The sequence below is a fragment of the Alosa sapidissima genome, chromosome 21 (genome assembly GCF_018492685.1).
Source record: "Alosa sapidissima isolate fAloSap1 chromosome 21, fAloSap1.pri, whole genome shotgun sequence".
In the NCBI taxonomy this organism is placed as follows: Eukaryota; Metazoa; Chordata; class Actinopteri; order Clupeiformes; family Clupeidae; genus Alosa; species Alosa sapidissima.
The window spans coordinates 18,277,866-18,294,451 of NC_055977.1; the positions used below are offsets into that span (position 1 = coordinate 18,277,866).

At 42.1% G+C, this 16,586-nt stretch overlaps 2 protein-coding genes across 5 annotated transcripts; both read right to left on the minus strand.

Annotated features, from left to right (window-relative positions):
- Nucleotides 1–517: 517 nt before the first annotated feature.
- On the minus strand, nucleotides 518–6,042 carry LOC121695343. Of its 2 annotated transcripts, none has more exons than XM_042076083.1 (10): nucleotides 5,853–6,042; nucleotides 4,817–5,493; nucleotides 3,561–4,409; nucleotides 3,043–3,342; nucleotides 2,851–2,924; nucleotides 2,657–2,760; nucleotides 2,398–2,541; nucleotides 1,432–1,563; nucleotides 995–1,264; nucleotides 518–837 (listed from the first exon to the last, which is right to left on the minus strand). In XM_042076083.1, exons 2-10 carry the CDS (start codon nucleotides 5,413–5,415, stop codon nucleotides 619–621), a joined length of 2,691 nt encoding a protein of 896 aa, XP_041932017.1. In that variant the 5' UTR covers nucleotides 5,416–5,493; nucleotides 5,853–6,042; the 3' UTR covers nucleotides 518–618. The 2 variants fall into 2 exon arrangements, with proteins under 2 accessions (XP_041932017.1, XP_041932018.1); XM_042076084.1 differs by having other exon boundaries at nucleotides 5,857–6,041.
- A 2,406-nt stretch (nucleotides 6,043–8,448) lies between these two features.
- LOC121695342 lies at nucleotides 8,449–15,804 on the minus strand. 3 transcript variants are annotated; one of them, XM_042076082.1, is made up of 10 exons: nucleotides 15,781–15,804; nucleotides 12,748–13,424; nucleotides 11,492–12,340; nucleotides 10,974–11,273; nucleotides 10,782–10,855; nucleotides 10,588–10,691; nucleotides 10,329–10,472; nucleotides 9,363–9,494; nucleotides 8,926–9,195; nucleotides 8,449–8,768 (listed from the first exon to the last, which is right to left on the minus strand). In XM_042076082.1, the coding sequence occupies exons 2-10, from the start codon at nucleotides 13,344–13,346 to the stop codon at nucleotides 8,550–8,552; spliced, it is 2,691 nt and encodes an 896-aa protein (XP_041932016.1). In that variant the 5' UTR covers nucleotides 13,347–13,424; nucleotides 15,781–15,804; the 3' UTR covers nucleotides 8,449–8,549. The 3 variants fall into 3 exon arrangements, with proteins under 3 accessions (XP_041932016.1, XP_041932015.1, XP_041932014.1); XM_042076081.1 differs by lacking the exon at nucleotides 15,781–15,804 and adding an exon at nucleotides 13,787–13,964; XM_042076080.1 differs by lacking the exon at nucleotides 15,781–15,804 and adding an exon at nucleotides 13,783–13,964.
- Nucleotides 15,805–16,586: the final 782 nt, after the last annotated feature.

A 16,586-nucleotide genomic window follows, 5' to 3' on the forward strand; every position in this document is an offset into this window, starting at 1 on the left:
TTAACAGGAGTGTCATGAACGAAGTCACAGTGGAGTAGGATGTTATATCGGGTCTCAAAAAGTTGTCAGAGACTATGTAAAAATCATTGGGGGCAAAAAAAACTTGAAGGGAATGGTATATAGGCTCTCTATTCTCAACTATTGTGACTTATGAAGGTCAAAAACCTCCCTGCAAACTACCTCGTTGCATTACATTTTACATTTATTCATTGAGCTTTTATACTAACAACAATGGAATTATTGGAATAACACTTAAGTGACATTGCCATGGTAATAAATACTAACTACATGTACCACATGGCGGTACAAAATATGCCCTCCCCCAGTCCTGCGCATTCTTCTCATTGTTGACGAACAAACACTTACTTTCTGTGAAATAAGTGTTTGTATAGCATATATAGCATACTGTATAGCATTGTAAGTCACTTTGGACAAAAGCATCAGCTAAGTAACCATAAAAACCATAAACCTTCCAAAGGAAATCTTCCAGACAAAGAATCCACAATACAGTCGCAAATATAATGCTGAGAAAATAATGTATTGAAGTAACATGAATGGTGTAAAATAGTATCCTGAATTGGCCATGATTGGACCTTGGTCACTTGGGTCAACAATCAATCAGTGAGGTCCTCTGGAAAGGTCCTCCTGAGGACAGGCGGGTTCGCCAACTGCCACGTTATAATGTCGGCCATCCTCGGTTACCAGGCAGACAGAGGGCCAGTCCTGAATGTGATCATCCGGGTAATGAGTGATAATGAAGTCCGCCATGTTGGCCATGTAAAGGCGGTAAACCTTGATGGTGTGGTGCAGTGTGTAACCCAGGAGACACATCTCCACCTATAACACAGAAATGAAGACAACAGCCAACAACAGTAGGCTATATCACAACAGACTTTGATACACCTTCTCATCTGGCAGTCAATGGGACAACAACAACAATAAAAACAACAACAACAACAACCACCACATCAAAAGTCTCCCTGAGCCTTTTCACCTGCTCCATGCCTCCACTGAAGCCAACCTGGCTCAGGTGGTTGGCCAGGAACGTGCGCGGGCACGAGGAGGTGTAGCGGGAGAATAGCAGCCAGCAGAAGATTGGCACGTCTTTGCCCCTCTCCATGGCGGCGTGCAATTCCACGGCACAGGCTAGCATCAGGAGCTTGAGTGCCTCCATGACACCAAACTCGTCTCCTCCGCCTTGGAAGACCTGCTCACACACACGTCTGCGACCCTCGAGCCCAGGAGAGGCTGCCGCCGCGTGCCACTATACAGAAACGCAAACATCAACACACACACAGAATCTCAGTTACCCCAACGTGTGCATTACAATAATGACTGATATGGAAAAATGAAATGTCAACAAAGTTTAACGTATTACTTTAGGTAATACAATATCCAACCACTGTGATAATATGCAAATGAGAGTTGTACCCATTTCCGGAGAAGGCTCAGATAGTGTTTCATAAGATCCACATCATCTTTGATCCCACTTGTCTGCTTGCAAACGTCAGGAAACAACCAGCCTTTAATCAGACCGTAACGAGTCTCAAGCTCATCAGGGATCTAGGAAAATGACAAAATTCAAGTGAAATGTTTGATATGTTAAAGGGCCTGAGCAAACACTGCTCCACTATAATAGAAACATGATGCAGTTAACATTTTTTATTTCTTTATTTCTGTTTAAGAAGGAAGACAGTTCATTCTGAATGAGACTCTGTTATCTCTCCTAACGATGTACAGCTAGTAACTAGGGCTATCAATCGATTAAAAAAATTAATCTAATTAATTACATACTCTGTGATTAATTAATCTAAATTAATCGCATATATAATTTTGGCTGTGAATGTATTTTAAATATTTAAATTCAAATAAATCATTGAATAATCAGCATTAGTGACATTAAAGTTCAAAAACTCTTTTATTCTTTTTTTTAATAATGGGCATAATAATCTATGATATGACCTAATATGCTGAGGAAATAAATTCAAAAGTGCTTTGGGAAGAAGTTGTTTTTCACATACAAGGTATTTCAGGCCACAGATATAACCTAGGGGACACAATGAAAATAAATTAACACTCCCCTCAATGTCAACACTATTTCTTTGCAAATTCCTTGTTGCAGAAGACTTTATTTTAATCAACACTTTATTTTTTATCAACACCATCAGACCGTTTTTTAAAAGTAAATGTTCCAATCAATGATCTAGGACATTTTCTTCTCTCTCCTTCATTTTACAGTCTAATGGTTACTGACTACAACGGCTCGGGGTCATACGGAATCGATTAATCTGCGTTATTTTTTTTAATCAGTTATTTTTTCTCAAATTAATTAATCGAAATTAATCAGTTATTTTGACAGCCTACTAGTAACCCCTAGGGTAGAGAAGATGGGCATACCAATAAGAAACTCTCCCGCTGGAGCCAGTCAGGAAGTTGGGCAGAGCTCATCAGTGTCTGGTACAGGGAGGCTCGCAGGGCACAGTAGTTGTCTTCCCTTACCCGCCGGACGAATCCAAAGCTCTGGGAGAGCACAGCGTAGCCCTGGAGGAAAGTGCACACAGAGGGATAGAGTGAAAAAAGATTAGTGGCAGGCTGGGCAGGTGCTCTTGTTCACCTTGTCAAGAGAGAAAATACACATGCAATATGTACGACATACGTTTCTAATGATTATGCTTTCGGTGGTCTGCTCTTTCCATTCCCTCTCGCTGTGAATTAAAATGCCAACGGGCGGCTCAAAGCTGCATCGGTCCTGTTCTGGAACTGTATTGAAAGGAGTACAAGGAGATTTTTTACTGGCAATGTACATGCCATGATAGAATATCAATACAGCAATCATTGAGAGTTATTCACCAGTCATTTCCATGACACTTTGCCTCGCCAGCTCTTCCTCAATCTCCTCCTCACTATAATAGAGATCTTCGCCACTGTAGGGAGAGAGGTTGGATGCTCTAGGTTAAATGTCTTAATTGCTGTTTAATGACTGACTTGATCCAAAACTATCTCATTCATTTCCTATGGTAAATGGTTATGCAACTGACATACCAAGTAAACCAAGCCTCACTCCCATCTGACACTGGGCTCCACCTGCCAGCACTTCCAGGTCTCTCATCCTGGAGATTTACAGCCAGCCCTCCGTCAGTGGAACCAGTTGAGCTCACCACAACCTTCTGAAGTTCAGCAAGTTCAGCAAGCAACTTTGGAAGGGGTACACTCTTTGCCTTCACGCCTTGCTTTTTCTGGGATCTCTTCGGAGTATCTAGCCCCTCCAACAGGTTGCCCAGTGAAGACTTAGTGCTCAGGCCAAACACCACATCTTGGGCAGCAGAGGCTGCAGCACAGCCTCTGTACATAAATAGACAGAAAATGAATGTTGAGATTAAGGAATCTAATTTATTAAAAACCTACCAACATAAACTCATCATTATGCAATTCCCAAATGTCTTTGCTAGAGGAGGCCCCATTAAGATGTTTCTTTAAGCTGTGTGTTTGAACTAAACCCAATGTATTATATACAACAGTTCTATTATGGAACTGAGACAATCATACTTTTCCTGACTCACCTTGCACAAGCATCAGTGGGAACAGAGTTGAGATCAAGGCCACTAACGGGTGGCTGTCCCTCCATGCTGATCGAGTGACCACTATCACTCCTATGCTGCGAGATAGCCTCAGCAAGCTTAGCATTTATGAAGGGGAAACCTGTGCCAAGCATGGCGGAGGTGAGCAGCCGCTCATCCTCACTGCTATGCAGAGGGACGTCCTGTTCATCATCCAGGGCTTTGGAGGAGTCTAGCAGTGACTGGTGTCCACACATGTCCAGATGGGCATCAATCTCACTGACCAGAGAAAACCCCTTTGGAGCCTTATTCACCACGCCCTCAGCCGAGGGATTCTGAACCAGCCGGTCCTCCAGCTTTACAGCTGGTGTATTGGTGGCAAGGTCCTCTTGGGGAAGCATTGCATCATCAACAGTCTCCTCGGTCGATATACCGCCATGCAAGATAATGTCATCATAGTCGACTCCATCCTCATCCTTGGTAGATGGTTGCATAGATGTTATCATTAAGCCTTTGGTAGTGTTTACCATCTCAGAGGAAGCCTCCTCTTTTGAATGGTCTCCTGGATGGGCGATGTCAAATCCAATAGAAATGCATCTGGCTGATTCCTCTGCAAGGGAACAATTTGATCTCACAAGATGCTGCTGAGGTTCAGCAGATGCTGCCTTCTTCACTGATGGTGTCATCAGAGGTGTAGATCCAGGCATCGTGTCAGAGTAGCCGAGAGGCTCACTCTTTGCTTCCACTACTAACTTATCCTGTTCGGGAATCTGGGATCTCTCTGGGGTCTCTTGTCCCTCCAACAGGTCACTCAGTAAAGACTCAGAGCTCAGGCCTTTAGCAGCAGAGCCTCTGCACAGACAGACAGAGGATAAGCATTGTGATTAAGGGTTTTATAAACTTACCAAGGTTAACTGATTATTTTCTGCAATTATGAAGCAATTGCAGAGCTGAAAGAGGCCTGACAGGTACACAACTAATGGCTCTCTAAGCCTTTGAATATAAGGCAGACCATGAAAATTCTTATTGAGCGACAAGGCTATAGAACGTGCTTAAGTGGAAATTCATAGAAATATAAATATACATCCTGCATCCTGTCAATATACAGTGTATACAGACGTTGAGCATTAATTAACACTCAAATTGTGTCTGCATGTCTCTGAATGAATAATCTGTGGAATTAAAGACCTTTTACAAAATTCCACTTGTGTTTTGATAGCATTTATTGGTGCCATCAGCAGCCAACAGGTGCTGCTTACCTAATCTCAGCCTGTACATCTTTTTCAGCTGTAGCTGAGGGGAGGCTGCTGTTCATGTTGTCACCACTGCAGAGCTCCTCTCTGAGGTTAAAATCCTTTAGAGTCCTATTTTTGTCATTGTTAGCTTGCACAATGTCAGTAAGACTGATATTTACCATCTTCGAGGAAGCCTCCTCTATTACATGCTCCACTGGAAGGTTGGTATTAAATACTTCCTCCCTCACAGGTGTCATCGGCAGAGTAGTTTCTGTTATTTCAACTGAAACATTCTGAGCCTCTACATTGACTGAGCAGCCCAGGGTCTCAGGCTTCTCCATAAAAACAGCCTTTGTGCAAAGCTTTGCAAGGGGCACATCAAGATTAAGAGTCACCTCATCGAGATATTTAGAGGCCACAATCTTGGTGGTATCTGCTAAATCCTCTGGCACCAGTCCTGCAGCTACCTCTTGTTGATATAGGAGAATGCTCTTTTCCACCGCAGAATCTGCTGCCCGACGAGGTGCCACTTCATGCTTGATGTCCACATTTTGCAGCCGCTGTCCCTCCTCCTGACGGTCACCAGGATTGGCACGAAAGCAGCAGCTGACTGTGTTCCCCATTGTCCTGGGACCTGGCTGGGGGCTCAGCTCAGGTGCTCAGACAGGGAATGGAGCCCTTATGGCATCCACAATGTGGATCTGTGTAAATGTGGGAGAGATTTAAAAATAAAAAAGGGTTCATAATGAGCTGCAATCTGAGTTTATAATCTGAATCTGAATTGTTTCCTTCCAAGAACTGACTGCAAACAAATACGACAATATTCAGTATTGTGAATGAACAAGTGCTAATTTGTTCAAGTCAAGAGAAAGAAAATGATAATTGAACATTATAGGCCCTGACCGGAGTGCCTTAGTTTACTTGTCCTGGATGCTAGCTATTGCCGGGATTTTGTGATCTTTTTTTTTCCACGTTAAATGCAACAGGGTAGTCAAACCAACAGAAACAATTTAGGCATGATTCATATGAACGAATAAAATGTAAGACTTAAGCTGATTACCTACTTATTCAGGATATCAGGAAATTTCAGCAGTTGGTTTTTCCAAAGAGACTGAACAGTGTTTGACGCTTCTACTGGGGTTCAGAGTAATGTTCGGATGCATATTTCCGTAGAACTTTATGCGAACCCTCATCATAAAGACGACCGAATGTTGACCATCTATGACGTCAAACCTTTACGCAAGAAGCTTGTCCAACGCAGAGCCATATAAAGGTACCTACTGGTCCAACATGATGTCCAATCTGTAGCCTAGGCCTATAGTAGCCTAGTCTATTTCTCAGATTGTATTGAACGTCTCCTTTCATCAATAAATAGCCTACACATATTTTCACTGGAGCATATTAATAATCAACGCTTACTGTATTTTAACGAATTTGATAAAACGGTCGTCAAATATCACGCAAGGCTAGCCTAATTCGGAAGCGAGGCGCAAACGCCAATTACTCTAATGTGCTCATTTAGCGTGTGTAGCCTACTTTTTTACATGTGGGAATCAGTGTAGGCCTATTATTTTAATCCTTTTTATTTCTTTATCTAATGAGGGCATTATCATAATCATTGACTTTCATTGACATTCAGAATCTACTCTATAGGCTACTGAAAACCCTACCACTCTTCAGGAACCACTGCCCATCCCATCTCCTGTCATGTCTGAGAACACCACGTTTCATAGGCATATGCTATCATTTTAGTCTATTAACTTTTTGGCTAAAGTTAAAAGTTATCGCTAGTTGACTAGGAGCCTATTCAGCAGACGCATAACCAAAGCGACCCTACACGGTCAGAAAAAAACACGTTATTTATTTATTAATGGCTTTTCACCAGAGCCGGACAGTAACGGAGTAGCCTACATTTACTTGAGTACAGTAGGCTACTTGAGTGCAGTTTTGAGGGATCTGTACTTTACTCGAGTATCATTTTTGGGGAGTAGCCTACTCATGACTTTACTCAAGTACATTTGAATGGCAAATATTGTACTCTTTACTTCTATCCATAACCATGAGTAGCCTACCTGTTACTTCTTCTAAAAAAAGGAAAAAAGAAAAATCTCGGAAACCCTGAATTTGTTGTTTCCCTTTTAAACGTGATTGGATTGTGCAGGCGCTACTGATTGGGACAGCCTATCAGCAATCACCTTCACCTTTCCTCCAAAGTCAACTCCATGGTTAAATTCAGATAAGAGACGAAACCTTGATGAAATTCATTCTGGACTCTATCCGACCACATAAAGACCTCGGGATACTTCGGTTTGGCTTTAGGGACCCTCTACTCACTACCAGTGCAATGTTGTTTGGAACTGTAGAAGAGGTATAAAAATAGCGTTTTGTAGTGGCAAAATAATGTGCCCTTCTCACTTCCACGCTAACGAGCTTTGACTAAAAACGGTAACATCGAACTTTCTCAAAACACATCCGAATGACATGATTTGGATGTCAACTCAACGTATGTACTCCCAATCATCCGTAAATCGATCTAAAGTGCATTTTACTCCGGATAATTCCTTTAACGGGAGCATTTACCGCCTGAAATATCCAATTTTGTTTACCACGCTCGGAGTTATAGTGATGGCCTGATGGCTCGCCTATTTTACGCCGTTTCAATGGCACATGAACGGTTAGACCGAGAATTCTCGTCATGAAATTAAAATTCCACTGGAGCTCCAAGCGGATGTGTACACGCAGCCTTACAACACTGTTTACAGCTCTTCGAGTCACGGTAAAATGTAATTTTTGGTACATAGCTACTTTAGATACACCTATGGCGTGGGTGCTTGCGTTTCTTTAGGAATCTGCCGTCTTAGCCTGGCCTTGGCCTGTCTACGTACTTCCGGTCGATTTCTTTTCCCTACAGTACTCCGTCTGGAATAGGTTGATTCACGCTCGTTTATTTCGGCAGTTGGGCAGCCGACCAACCAGCGAACAGTGGGCGTCCCTGAGAGCGATTACGTACCCAGGCATGGTGTTTAAATTACTACGTCCCCGCCCCTGAAGCAGATCGCTTGGAATACATCAACGTAGGGAGAGAAAATGACTTATACTTATGAAATCTTTGAGCAAATGTAAATAATAGTTTAGCCTATTAACAGGAGTGTCATGAACGAAGTCACAGTGGAGTAGGATGTTATATCGGGTCTCAAAAAGTTGTCAGAGACTATGTAAAAATCATTGGGGGCAAAAAAAACTTGAAGGGAATGGTATATAGGCTCTCTATTCTCAACTATTGTGACTTATGAAGGTCAAAAACCTCCCTGCAAACTACCTCGTTGCATTACATTTTACATTTATTCATTGAGCTTTTATACTAACAACAATGGAATTATTGGAATAACACTTAAGTGACATTGCCATGGTAATAAATACTAACTACATGTACCACATGGCGGTACAAAATATGCCCTCCCCCAGTCCTGCGCATTCTTCTCATTGTTGACGAACAAACACTTACTTTCTGTGAAATAAGTGTTTGTATAGCATATATAGCATACTGTATAGCATTGTAAGTCACTTTGGACAAAAGCATCAGCTAAGTAACCATAAAAACCATAAACCTTCCAAAGGAAATCTTCCAGACAAAGAATCCACAATACAGTCGCAAATATAATGCTGAGAAAATAATGTATTGAAGTAACATGAATGGTGTAAAATAGTATCCTGAATTGGCCATGATTGGACCTTGGTCACTTGGGTCAACAATCAATCAGTGAGGTCCTCTGGAAAGGTCCTCCTGAGGACAGGCGGGTTCGCCAACTGCCACGTTATAATGTCGGCCATCCTCGGTTACCAGGCAGACAGAGGGCCAGTCCTGAATGTGATCATCCGGGTAATGAGTGATAATGAAGTCCGCCATGTTGGCCATGTAAAGGCGGTAAACCTTGATGGTGTGGTGCAGTGTGTAACCCAGGAGACACATCTCCACCTATAACACAGAAATGAAGACAACAGCCAACAACAGTAGGCTATATCACAACAGACTTTGATACACCTTCTCATCTGGCAGTCAATGGGACAACAACAACAATAAAAACAACAACAACAACAACCACCACATCAAAAGTCTCCCTGAGCCTTTTCACCTGCTCCATGCCTCCACTGAAGCCAACCTGGCTCAGGTGGTTGGCCAGGAACGTGCGCGGGCACGAGGAGGTGTAGCGGGAGAATAGCAGCCAGCAGAAGATTGGCACGTCTTTGCCCCTCTCCATGGCGGCGTGCAATTCCACGGCACAGGCTAGCATCAGGAGCTTGAGTGCCTCCATGACACCAAACTCGTCTCCTCCGCCTTGGAAGACCTGCTCACACACACGTCTGCGACCCTCGAGCCCAGGAGAGGCTGCCGCCGCGTGCCACTATACAGAAACGCAAACATCAACACACACACAGAATCTCAGTTACCCCAACGTGTGCATTACAATAATGACTGATATGGAAAAATGAAATGTCAACAAAGTTTAACGTATTACTTTAGGTAATACAATATCCAACCACTGTGATAATATGCAAATGAGAGTTGTACCCATTTCCGGAGAAGGCTCAGATAGTGTTTCATAAGATCCACATCATCTTTGATCCCACTTGTCTGCTTGCAAACGTCAGGAAACAACCAGCCTTTAATCAGACCGTAACGAGTCTCAAGCTCATCAGGGATCTAGGAAAATGACAAAATTCAAGTGAAATGTTTGATATGTTAAAGGGCCTGAGCAAACACTGCTCCACTATAATAGAAACATGATGCAGTTAACATTTTTTATTTCTTTATTTCTGTTTAAGAAGGAAGACAGTTCATTCTGAATGAGACTCTGTTATCTCTCCTAACGATGTACAGCTAGTAACTAGGGCTATCAATCGATTAAAAAAATTAATCTAATTAATTACATACTCTGTGATTAATTAATCTAAATTAATCGCATATATAATTTTGGCTGTGAATGTATTTTAAATATTTAAATTCAAATAAATCATTGAATAATCAGCATTAGTGACATTAAAGTTCAAAAACTCTTTTATTCTTTTTTTTAATAATGGGCATAATAATCTATGATATGACCTAATATGCTGAGGAAATAAATTCAAAAGTGCTTTGGGAAGAAGTTGTTTTTCACATACAAGGTATTTCAGGCCACAGATATAACCTAGGGGACACAATGAAAATAAATTAACACTCCCCTCAATGTCAACACTATTTCTTTGCAAATTCCTTGTTGCAGAAGACTTTATTTTAATCAACACTTTATTTTTTATCAACACCATCAGACCGTTTTTTAAAAGTAAATGTTCCAATCAATGATCTAGGACATTTTCTTCTCTCTCCTTCATTTTACAGTCTAATGGTTACTGACTACAACGGCTCGGGGTCATACGGAATCGATTAATCTGCGTTATTTTTTTTAATCAGTTATTTTTTCTCAAATTAATTAATCGAAATTAATCAGTTATTTTGACAGCCTACTAGTAACCCCTAGGGTAGAGAAGATGGGCATACCAATAAGAAACTCTCCCGCTGGAGCCAGTCAGGAAGTTGGGCAGAGCTCATCAGTGTCTGGTACAGGGAGGCTCGCAGGGCACAGTAGTTGTCTTCCCTTACCCGCCGGACGAATCCAAAGCTCTGGGAGAGCACAGCGTAGCCCTGGAGGAAAGTGCACACAGAGGGATAGAGTGAAAAAAGATTAGTGGCAGGCTGGGCAGGTGCTCTTGTTCACCTTGTCAAGAGAGAAAATACACATGCAATATGTACGACATACGTTTCTAATGATTATGCTTTCGGTGGTCTGCTCTTTCCATTCCCTCTCGCTGTGAATTAAAATGCCAACGGGCGGCTCAAAGCTGCATCGGTCCTGTTCTGGAACTGTATTGAAAGGAGTACAAGGAGATTTTTTACTGGCAATGTACATGCCATGATAGAATATCAATACAGCAATCATTGAGAGTTATTCACCAGTCATTTCCATGACACTTTGCCTCGCCAGCTCTTCCTCAATCTCCTCCTCACTATAATAGAGATCTTCGCCACTGTAGGGAGAGAGGTTGGATGCTCTAGGTTAAATGTCTTAATTGCTGTTTAATGACTGACTTGATCCAAAACTATCTCATTCATTTCCTATGGTAAATGGTTATGCAACTGACATACCAAGTAAACCAAGCCTCACTCCCATCTGACACTGGGCTCCACCTGCCAGCACTTCCAGGTCTCTCATCCTGGAGATTTACAGCCAGCCCTCCGTCAGTGGAACCAGTTGAGCTCACCACAACCTTCTGAAGTTCAGCAAGTTCAGCAAGCAACTTTGGAAGGGGTACACTCTTTGCCTTCACGCCTTGCTTTTTCTGGGATCTCTTCGGAGTATCTAGCCCCTCCAACAGGTTGCCCAGTGAAGACTTAGTGCTCAGGCCAAACACCACATCTTGGGCAGCAGAGGCTGCAGCACAGCCTCTGTACATAAATAGACAGAAAATGAATGTTGAGATTAAGGAATCTAATTTATTAAAAACCTACCAACATAAACTCATCATTATGCAATTCCCAAATGTCTTTGCTAGAGGAGGCCCCATTAAGATGTTTCTTTAAGCTGTGTGTTTGAACTAAACCCAATGTATTATATACAACAGTTCTATTATGGAACTGAGACAATCATACTTTTCCTGACTCACCTTGCACAAGCATCAGTGGGAACAGAGTTGAGATCAAGGCCACTAACGGGTGGCTGTCCCTCCATGCTGATCGAGTGACCACTATCACTCCTATGCTGCGAGATAGCCTCAGCAAGCTTAGCATTTATGAAGGGGAAACCTGTGCCAAGCATGGCGGAGGTGAGCAGCCGCTCATCCTCACTGCTATGCAGAGGGACGTCCTGTTCATCATCCAGGGCTTTGGAGGAGTCTAGCAGTGACTGGTGTCCACACATGTCCAGATGGGCATCAATCTCACTGACCAGAGAAAACCCCTTTGGAGCCTTATTCACCACGCCCTCAGCCGAGGGATTCTGAACCAGCCGGTCCTCCAGCTTTACAGCTGGTGTATTGGTGGCAAGGTCCTCTTGGGGAAGCATTGCATCATCAACAGTCTCCTCGGTCGATATACCGCCATGCAAGATAATGTCATCATAGTCGACTCCATCCTCATCCTTGGTAGATGGTTGCATAGATGTTATCATTAAGCCTTTGGTAGTGTTTACCATCTCAGAGGAAGCCTCCTCTTTTGAATGGTCTCCTGGATGGGCGATGTCAAATCCAATAGAAATGCATCTGGCTGATTCCTCTGCAAGGGAACAATTTGATCTCACAAGATGCTGCTGAGGTTCAGCAGATGCTGCCTTCTTCACTGATGGTGTCATCAGAGGTGTAGATCCAGGCATCGTGTCAGAGTAGCCGAGAGGCTCACTCTTTGCTTCCACTACTAACTTATCCTGTTCGGGAATCTGGGATCTCTCTGGGGTCTCTTGTCCCTCCAACAGGTCACTCAGTAAAGACTCAGAGCTCAGGCCTTTAGCAGCAGAGCCTCTGCACAGACAGACAGAGGATAAGCATTGTGATTAAGGGTTTTATAAACTTACCAAGGTTAACTGATTATTTTCTGCAATTATGAAGCAATTGCAGAGCTGAAAGAGGCCTGACAGGTACACAACTAATGGCTCTCTAAGCCTTTGAATATAAGGCAGACCATGAAAATTCTTATTGAGCGACAAGGCTATAGAACGTGCTTAAGTGGAAATTCATAGAAATATAAATATACATCCTGCATCCTGTCAATATACAGTGTATACAGACGTTGAGCATTAATTAACACTCAAATTGTGTCTGCATGTCTCTGAATGAATAATCTGTGGAATTAAAGACCTTTTACAAAATTCCACTTGTGTTTTGATAGCATTTATTGGTGCCATCAGCAGCCAACAGGTGCTGCTTACCTAATCTCAGCCTGTACATCTTTTTCAGCTGTAGCTGAGGGGAGGCTGCTGTTCATGTTGTCACCACTGCAGAGCTCCTCTCTGAGGTTAAAATCCTTTAGAGTCCTATTTTTGTCATTGTTAGCTTGCACAATGTCAGTAAGACTGATATTTACCATCTTCGAGGAAGCCTCCTCTATTACATGCTCCACTGGAAGGTTGGTATTAAATACTTCCTCCCTCACAGGTGTCATCGGCAGAGTAGTTTCTGTTATTTCAACTGAAACATTCTGAGCCTCTACATTGACTGAGCAGCCCAGGGTCTCAGGCTTCTCCATAAAAACAGCCTTTGTGCAAAGCTTTGCAAGGGGCACATCAAGATTAAGAGTCACCTCATCGAGATATTTAGAGGCCACAATCTTGGTGGTATCTGCTAAATCCTCTGGCACCAGTCCTGCAGCTACCTCTTGTTGATATAGGAGAATGCTCTTTTCCACCGCAGAATCTGCTGCCCGACGAGGTGCCACTTCATGCTTGATGCCCACATTTTGCAGCCGCTGTCCCTCCTCCTGACGGTCACCAGGATTGGCACGAAAGCAGCAGCTGACTGTGTTCCCCATTGTCCTGGGACCTGGCTGGGGGCTCAGCTCAGGTGCTCAGACAGGGAATGGAGCCCTTATGGCATCCACAATGTGGATCTGTGTAAATGTGGGAGAGATTTAAAAATAAAAAAGGGTTCATAATGAGCTGCAATCTGAGTTTATAATCTGAATCTGAATTGTTTCCTTCCAAGAACTGACTGCAAACAAATACGACAATATTCAGTATTGTGAATGAACAAGTAATTTGTTCAAGTCAAGAGAAATAAAATGATAATTGAACATTATAGGCCCTGACCGGAGTGCCTTAGTTTACTTGTCCTGGATGCTAGCTATTGCCGGGATTTTGTGATCTTTTTTTTTTTTCACGTTAAGTGCAACAGGGTAGTCAAACCAACAGAAACAATTTAGGCATGATTCATATGAACGAATAAAATGTAAGACTTAAGCTGATTACCTACTTATTCAGGATATCAGGAAATTTCAGCAGTTGGTTTTTCCAAAGAGACTGAACAGTGTTTGACGCTTCTACTGGGGTTCAGAGTAATGTTCGGATGCATATTTCCGTAGAACTTTATGCGAACCCTCATCATAAAGACGACCGAATGTTGACCATCTATGACGTCAAACCTTTACGCAAGAAGCTTGTCCAACGCAGAGCCATATAAAGGTACCTACTGGTCCAACATGATGTCCAATCTGTAGCCTAGGCCTATAGTAGCCTAGTCTATTTCTCAGATTGTATTGAACGTCTCCTTTCATCAATAAATAGCCTACACATATTTTCACTGGAGCATATTAATAATCAACGCTTACTGTATTTTAACGAATTTGATAAAACGGTCGTCAAATATCACGCAAGGCTAGCCTAATTCGGAAGCGAGGCGCAAACGCCAATTATTCTAATGTGCTCATTTAGCGTGTGTAGCCTACTTTTTTACATGTGGGAATCAGTGTAGGCCTATTATTTTAATCATTTTTATTTCTTTATCTAATGAGGGCATTATCATAATCATTGACTTTCATTGACATTCAGAATCTACTCTATAGGCTACTGAAAACCCTACCACTCTTCAGGAACCACTGCCCATCCCATCTCCTGTCATTATGTCTGAGAACACCAAGTTTCATAGGCATATGCTATCATTTTAGTCTATTAACTTTTTGGCTAAAGTTAAAAGTTATCGCTAGTTGACTAGGAGCCTATTCAGCAGACGCATAACCAAAGCGACCCTACACGGTCAGAAAAAAACACGTTATTTATTTATTAATGGCTTTTCACCAGAGCCGGACAGTAACGGAGTAGCCTACATTTATGAGTGCAGTTTTGAGGGATCTGTAGGCCTACTTTACTCGAGTATCATTTTTGGGGAGTACTCATGACTTTACTCAAGTACATTTGAATGGCAAATATTGTACTCTTTACTTCTATCCATAACCATGAGTAGCCTACTGTTACTTCTTCTAAAAAAACAACAAATCTCGGAAACCCTCAATTTGTTGTTTCCCTTTTAAACGTGATTGGATTGTGCAGGCGCTACTGATTGGGACAGCCTATCAGCAATCACCTTCACCTTTCCTCCAAAGTCAACTCCATGGTTAAATTCAGATAAGAGACGAAACCATGGACGAAGACGCAGCAGGTCCATCCCGGGAATGTGCCAACCTGTGGCCCCACCTCGCCGGACTATTTCAATTTTCCGAACAAGTTAATGATAGTTTTTGCTTCAAGTGTTTCAATTACAAAATAGTATTTTGTATTTGAAATACGTACTTTAAATACATGTATTACAAATACTGCCCATCCCTGGCAACATGGTAAAAAGATGAAAATCTTGATTTTACTTTCAATTCCTTTTACATTCTCCAAGGTATTAACATAAACATTTTTCATAACTCCATGTAGGATGTTTCTGTACATAAATGTAAGCACTGTGGCAGTAGTAATGCAATAGTTAGAAAATGTACTCTTGTACTCTTATACTCAAGTACTTTTACTTAAGTAGACATCTGACTGTTGTACTTTTACTTGTACTTGAGTAAAATTTTAGCAAAGGGTATCTGTACTTTTACTCAAGTAATGAAGCTGTAGGCTATAAGCTACTCTGTCCGCCTCTGCTTTTCACTGATACTACACCTATGCAAAGTGGTGTTGGAATGGCACAGGGTTTCCAATAGGATATAGGCTACATTCTGTAATTTAGCAGTGGGCCTGGCCTAGCCTACAGTATGTCTTTTTCTTACATTAAGTTGTCTTTTCTCCGCACAGCTGTAGCCTAAGTATAGCCAAAACAGAGCAGACAGACGAACAGACAGGAACAAGTTGAATTTCTTGACTTGATTTTTCCCCTGAGGATCAATAAAGCATCTATCTATCTATCTATCTATCTATCTATCTATCTAGCTAAGTTAGAAAAAGATTAGGATCATGTCAATTGACAGGCAATCCGCCTACCCATTCACGATTAGAAGATTGGATTAGAATGTCTGAGTTCAAGTACAACAGATTCTCTTTCCGACGAGTAGAGGCTGAACTGCACTTGATAGGCTTATGTTCAAATGAACATTTTATTAGTTAGGCTGATGGCCTCGGTTATAGGGGTTCATCATAGAGGCGATCCGAATGTTGACCAACTATGACGTGTTAGAGCGCGCTCTCTCGCACACACCAGTCAGTGAGAGCAGAGCCCTATGCGGCCCAGAGTCCATGTGTTGTCTCGGACTCAAACCACTTTTGACTTGGTCTCAACTAGTCCTGCCTGGTCTTGGATTAATGTAGGACTCCACAAAGGTGTTGAATAAACCTAGTTTTCACTTAAGACTCCACTCTATCAGTTACATAGCCTATGTGTCTTTATAACATAACTTCAGGTAAGTCGATGCAGATTTCATTGAGTGAGGGTAGGCTTTTGTTGTGGGTTCCACTTATCCCTTACTGACCCCAATGGATTCCGCCTCAGAGGACTACACTAACCTGGTCCTTCAACTACTTTCAAAGTTGAAGGAGCAAGAGACACTCTGATGAAATGTTTGAAATAGGTGAAACTGGTGCTGCCTTTGGTAGGGCCATTTCAATTTGTATAAGGAATGTCAGATGATCCTTGTTTTGAGAAGACTGGTCACATCCCTTACACGAGAAGTCATCCAAACCTCATTCCAAATCAAAAGGACCATCTAGACAGGCCTAAATCTTCTCCAATCCCCATCATTTTAATTTACAACGACCCATTAGCCATTTTTTGAGAAATTTCATATATTATT